Source organism: Pteropus vampyrus, unplaced genomic scaffold (genome assembly GCF_000151845.1).
Source record: "Pteropus vampyrus isolate Shadow unplaced genomic scaffold, Pvam_2.0 Scaffold187, whole genome shotgun sequence".
Taxonomy (NCBI): domain Eukaryota; kingdom Metazoa; phylum Chordata; class Mammalia; order Chiroptera; family Pteropodidae; genus Pteropus; species Pteropus vampyrus.
In genome coordinates this window covers 377,999-384,188 of record NW_011888968.1, presented here as the reverse complement: position 1 = coordinate 384,188, position 6,190 = coordinate 377,999, and the positions used below count along the sequence as shown (strand labels likewise).

General features: G+C 67.9%; 1 protein-coding gene across 2 annotated transcripts in view; it reads left to right on the top strand.

Moving 5' to 3' along the window:
• Window positions 1-6,190, top strand: part of SLC22A18 (solute carrier family 22 member 18) — a 24,870-nt gene that overhangs the window by 17,154 nt on the left and 1,526 nt on the right. For both annotated transcript variants that reach the window (XM_023537369.1, XM_023537368.1), the window contains 4 exons: window positions 2,105-2,212; window positions 2,985-3,085; window positions 5,324-5,425; window positions 5,632-5,752. In XM_023537369.1, coding sequence (XP_023393137.1) covers window positions 2,105-2,212; window positions 2,985-3,085; window positions 5,324-5,425; window positions 5,632-5,752 — 432 coding nt within the window. The remainder of the gene's footprint in view (window positions 1-2,104; window positions 2,213-2,984; window positions 3,086-5,323; window positions 5,426-5,631; window positions 5,753-6,190) is intronic.

Here is a 6,190-nt window from a genome sequence, read left to right as displayed (position 1 = left end):
AGGTAGGGAGGCAGCCTCAGGGGCTGTCCCACGTGTTGGGGGCCAAGACCCCCCCAGGTCCAGTGCACGGCCCCCCCAGGAAGAGGAATGGAAAGGGGGCTCCTGAGGCCCCCCAAGGGGCAGGCCCACCCTCACCGGTGTGGCAACCCTTGTGACATTGGGGTCCCGTGTCGTCCATGCGGGTGGAGCTGAGATGCAAGCCTTGGGCCCTGGTCCCCTGTCATCCCCTCCTGCTGCCCTGGCCCCCATCAGCCTGCACGTTGTCTCACTCCAGACCTGAGCCATCAAGGGGACCGGTTGCTTTCCAGCTGCCATCCTCTACCCCAGGAGGCCCCCCAGCCTCACCATAGGGAGGAGGACTTTCCTCCTCTGCAGACGGGGTGAGATCCGTCGCTCCCCCCACTTCTGCTGCAACATCTGGGGAACCCCTCCAGGGAAGACATGGCCTGGAGCTAAGGCCCCCAGGTCTCCGGCACACCAGGCCTGCCCTTGGGGCCTTCCCTACCCCTGGGCAGCTGGGAGGCGACCATTCCCGGGGACCCGCCCAGCCCATCCGGGGCTCCCCATCCTGGCTCCTCGGAGCTGCTGGGGCTTGCGGGCCATGAACACCGAGGGCCACAGCTGCAGTGTGAGGTTGGGTGAGAACTTCATCTGTCCCCTCATCTGTCATTTGATAAATGTGCCCTTAGAGTCCCGGTCCCCACCCTCCAGGTCACAGGCTGTGGGCTGTGGGTGAGGGGTTCTCAGCTGCCGAGGTGCAGGTGGGGGCGATGCTACAGGTGGCGCCCGCAGCCTGAGACCTCAGTCCTGTGTGCCCCCAGGATCCAGTGTCCAGTGTTGGTGGCTTTTGTGGCCAACCTCCTGGGAGCCATCCTCAGCTTCACCTACATCCCCGCCAACACCAAAGGAGCCGGAGCCCATGGCCCGGCTGCCCCGCCAGGTAAGCCCCCCAGGCTCCCCGACCAGGCACACCAGGCCTGGGACTCCCCCAGTGTGAGGCGTGGGGCCTCCCCTCTCGCCAGCCAGCACCCTGGACCTCCGGCTGGGCCCCCTCCCCCGGGCCCTCTGTTCAGTGAGTCCGCTGAGACCGTGATATGCCAAAGTGTCTACGGTGGCTCCCCACCCCTGAGGTGGAGGTGCTGCAGGGCACGGGGAGGGCTGCAGAGGCCGTGCACGCCCTCCTTCCTCCCCTGAGCCCGTCCAGGGTGCCCACGGTCTTAGAACTGAGCTGGGTGCAGTCACAGAGGCGAGCATGGAGGCGGCCGTCAGACAGGCTTATGTCCGAGGCAGTGGAGGGGGTAGGAGGGGGTAGGAGGGGCCGCCAGGGAGGCCAGGGGAGGCCGGCGAGTGGGGCGGGGTGACCAGCCGGATCCTGAGTCCCAGAGCAGCAGGTGCTGGGAGGATGCTGGCTTCGGGAGCAGCTCGGGGCGGGGGATGGTAGGTGGCGAGGCGATGGGCAGCCACGTGAGGGTACGGGGGGCTGTGTGCCTCCCCGGCCCTCCAGGGCGTCCCAGCCTAGCCACCACGTGCCTGGCAAAGAAAGACTGCCCCATGACTGAGACACGTTCTGTGACAGAGACCCACCTGGAAGCCACGCCAGGACAGCAGGCCCCTGAGCAGTGGCCGTGATGGAACAATCCAGAAATAGCCCAGAGGGTGGACCTGGGGTGGGGGCAGGGCCTGCCGAGGGCAGGGAACTAGGAGCCAACATATCGGGGACCCCAGGGGAGTAGGGCAGGACATGGCGGTCACTTGGCACCAAGAGTGGCCCCCCCCTCCCTGGCGTGTCGTGGTCTTGCCCAGGGCCCCTGGGCTGGAGGGGCGAAGGCCTCGCCCATCGCCTGGGAGCAGAGGCGCCGTGTTGTCTCAGAACCTCCTGGAATTCGGGCCTGAGAAGCAGCCCTGGGAGTGGGCTGAGCCGCCAGGTGCCCAGCGAGGCAGCCGGGGGAGAGGGGCTGCGGGCGTTACCGGCTCCCGTTCCCATGGGTGGGAACCGGCCGAGAGCCCGGCCCGTGACAGGTGGGGGTCAGGGCCGAGAGGGGCCTGGGGCGCAGGCTGCGGGGCGGAGGGCCGGCCGTGGGCCTGACAGCCTCCCCTGCCCCAGGCGGACCCCAGGCCAGCGTGTTCGACCTGAAGACCATCACCCGCCTCCTGCTGCAGCCGGGCGTCCTCCCCGTGTTCCTCATCAAGGTGGTCTGCGGCTTCCCCTTCGGTGAGTCCCACCCCCGGGCGGCTGGAGCCTGCCTGTCCCTCCGCCCTGTGTCCTGTGCTCCGTGCCCACCTCTCTCCCAGCCCCACCGGTCACATCCCCCGAGAGAGGGACAGCCTGGCCGGTGGAGATGCGTTCCCAGCGCCCTCCCCTTTACCGCAGCCCCGAAGCCCGTTGGCTCAAACGTGGCGCGGTCCCGCCCTTGGCTTGGGGGCTTCTCGGGAGAGGCGGAGGGCAGGAGGCAGACAGCCCTCGGCCGACTCCTGTGTCCTGGCCGTCCGCTGAGACGTCAGTGACCGCGGTCGTGCCCAGTAGCCAGCCAGGGCCCACCCGGGTGCCGGGAGCGGCGCCCAGAAGTTGGCGAGGCCGCCCCCAAAGGCGCTCAGTCGCTCCCACGATGGCGCTGGAGGGTTGGCCCCTCGCCAAGCAGAAGGTCGTCTGCCCTGGCAGACGGTGCTGTGGCTCCTTGGGCGGGAGCGGGGAGGCTGAGGCAGGGGCTGCCTGGCCAGGTCCTCACCGGCCCCGGCTCCGATCCAGCCTGGCCTTTTGGGACACATAAAGAGCACCCCACTTGGGGACTGGAAGCATGTCACCAGTTTTAGTAAAAAGAACCCTTTGAGGGTCAAGGCGTGTCTGGGGCCTGGGACCCCATCTCCCGGCTGCCCTCATCCGGGACGGCCTGGTGACTACGGTCAGGGCTTCTGGAACCCCAACTATGCAGCCCAGGCCCCCGGGGACACGACCCCACAGCCTCGATCTCCCCTCCCCGCTCAAGGGCTTTTCATGATCATGTTCTCCATCATCAACATGGAGTTCTTCCAGCTGGAGCCTGCCCAGGCCAGCTACCTCCAGTCCTTCTTCGGGATTCTGATGATGGTGAGTGGGCACCAGGCGCCGCGGGCTGGGTCGGGCTCTCGGACGCACCCCAGTTTCTCGGCTGCGCTGGGCTGTGCTGCTCCCCGGCCCCCCCCACCCTGGGCTGAGTGCCACGACCCCTACTCCCTCCTGCTTCTCCGGCCCCCGCAGCCTCCTCCTGCTCCCCCAGGCCGGCTCTGCACCTAGGCCTCTGTGCCCACCCACCTGCCCGGGGCCCCTCTGAGAGGGGAGCGGGACTCGTCCCGGGGGAGGCGGGCGCACCCTTGGCCTCCTGCCCGCCAGCACCGCGGTCCCGAGCGCCTGGTGGTGGATGGGACAAGGATGTGAGCAGACACCGAGGCGGGCCTGGAAGGGCAGTGGCGGGCTCTGTGTCCTGCCAGCTGGCCATCCGTGCGGAGGGACAGGATCCCCAGCGGCTCAGTCTCATGTCCCCGTCTGTCAGTGAGGGGACCACAGCAGCCCTCGGCAGCTGTCAGCCAAGTAGAGGAGCCGACGTGGCACCCCGGCAGCCCCTGCCGTCACTGTGGGGTGCCCTGAGATGGCTACCCGGGGTCAGGGGGTGCCCTGGAAGCAGTTCAGGGTGTCCTGTCTGCCAGGGCCCAGGACCCTGGCCTTCCCTGGGCGTCTGGACCAGGTCGCGGAGTGGTGGGGACAGGCGGCAGCGACCTGCCCCTTCAGCTCAGGGCAGCCAGGGTGCGGGAGGGGCTATCCTGGGACCTGCCCCAGCCGGGGAGGTGGCTCTCGACCTCCCCGGAAGTGCGTGGCATTCCCGGTGGCCGACTGCTCCCCCTGCCTCCCACCCAGGGCTGCTCTAGACCCCGGTACCGAAACAGTGTCTCCTGGGAAGGGCCGGCCCCCGCCTACCTGGGCAGAGGGCCTATGCTCTGCAGGTGGCCCGGCCACACTGGAGGGGCACGAGAGACAGACAGACAGCAACGATGATAACAACAACACTCCAAAGCTGGGGCCGTTGCAGCCCCATTCTAAACGGCTGCTCCAGTGCCCAGGCCCTCAGGTGGAGACACACTCGGCCCCAGGGGAGGGGACCAGGCTCTGAGACACGTGGGGGTCCGTCTTCAGGGCCAAGAAGGGCCGGACTTCCTTGGAGGGGCCGCACTTCCTTGGAGGGGCCGCAGGCAGGGGTCATTCAGAGGCTGAGCAAGGTCTTACTAGGCCTCCAGCTCTGGCTGCTGGTAGAGACGGGGATGAGCTCAGACCCGGGGGTTTCAGGCGACCGAGGGGACCCTGGGGTTGGGGGCAGTGGAGGCTCGGGCCGGGGACAGGGAGGGGCCGCAGGTGGATACACAGGAGCTCCGAGTAGAGGATAGGGAGACAGTGGGACGCGTGATGTGTTTGCCAAGCCTAGTTTCACGTAGTAACCTGTGAGGCACACAAGTTTCGGCTTTTTTAGTTCAGGGGACAATCGAGAGACGACATCGACATGTCAGGGTCTTGGTCTCTGTCTGTGCGAAACACCGAGGCCAGAGGTAAACCGGACCCGGCGCTGCGGCTCCCCTGTGGGTCAGCACCGAGGGCACCGCCTCATGGGTCTGCCCTTGAGACAAGCGGGAGGGAAGACAAAGCAAGTCTGGATTCAAGCAGGACATTGCGGTTCTGATTCGAAAGTGAGGACAGTGGTGGTCATTCCCGTTCTGCAGAGCTGGGCCCGCCCAGGACACGCGGCCCAGCCCTCTCCCAGCCCAGGCAGACAATGACCCCCCAGCCCAGGCCGTCACTGACCCCTATCCCAGGCTGGCACTGACCCTCGGCCCCCAGCTCAGGCCAGCACTGACCCCCAGATCCCCAGCCCAGGCCGGCACTGACCCTCTCCCAGCCCAGGTGGCTGCTGTCCCCCAGCCTGCCAGCCCCCCAGCTCCAGGGCGCACTGCTCGAGGCCCAAGGAGCCCTTCCTGCCTGCCTGGTAGAAGAGGTGGGAAGACCTGTAGGGAGCCTCACCCCGGCCTGGGAGTGGCCTTCCGGCTGGGCCTGCCTGCTGAGTCATGTCCCTGGGTGTCCCTGCTGTGGGCCCCTCCTTCCACCCCCATGGAGAGGAGCCGAGGGCAGGACAGGGGGGCACAGAGTGGGCACCTGACCCTTAACCAGCTCCTCCCTGGCTGGCCACTCCCTGGGGAGGCGAAGAGGGTACAGCTGGCAGTGGAGGGCCGGGGGGCGAAGGCGGGTGGCGGGGCCCGGCCGCAGTGCAGGCCCCCTCCTACCCTCTCTCGTCCCCTCTCCTAGGTCATCCAGGGCCTGCTCATCGGGCGGCTGAGCAGACGCTTCTCGGAGGGAGCGCTGCTCTGGGCCAGCGTGCTGGTCTTCTGCCTGGTGGGACTGGCCATGGTGAGAGCACCCCCTCCAAGCTGTCCCCCTGTGAAGAGTGGGGTCCCGGGACCCCCCCGACCTCCCGCACCTGCTCCGTTTGCACTGGAGTCCCTGGGCCCCTTCCCCACCCAGAGCCCCGTTATGGGACCTCGGCGATGGGCCCCCCGCCCCGGCCCCGTGGGGCCCCCCGTCACCACGGCCCTGTCCCGCCTCGCCCGTGCCAGGTGCTGATGTGTAACGTCTTCCACTTCTGCCTCCTGATGCCTGGCCTGGTCTTTAGCCTGTGCACTCTCAACATAGTCACCGACAGCATGCTGACCAAGGCCGTCTCGGCCTCGGACACGGGTGAGCGCCGCGGCGGGGGCCGGCGGGGGCCAGGCCCGGGGACACCCCGGCGCTCCTCTCTGAAAAGCCTGATTCGGGTGGGGTGGGTGACTTGGGGTCTTGGGCAGGGTGGGGCAGTGGGCCGAAGGAGGCTCAGGTGCGAATTCTGGCCACCAACCAGCCCAGCTGAGCCCAGCTAGCCCTGCACCTGGCCCTGAAGACCAGTCCGGGGCCAGACCCAGGGGACGGGAGGAGGGCTTCCTGGAGGTGGCGTCTGGCTTGGCTCTAAAGCATAGACAGGAGTTTACCAGTCACGGGGGGAAGCGAAAGATGGCTTTCCAGGCCGAGCCCCGGCCAAGTGGAGGTGTGCAGGCGAGGCTCTGCATGGCTCCCACGGACGCCAGTTAGGGAGACAGCATGGCGGGCAGGGACTGGGAGAGGGCCCGGAAGGGTGTGGGG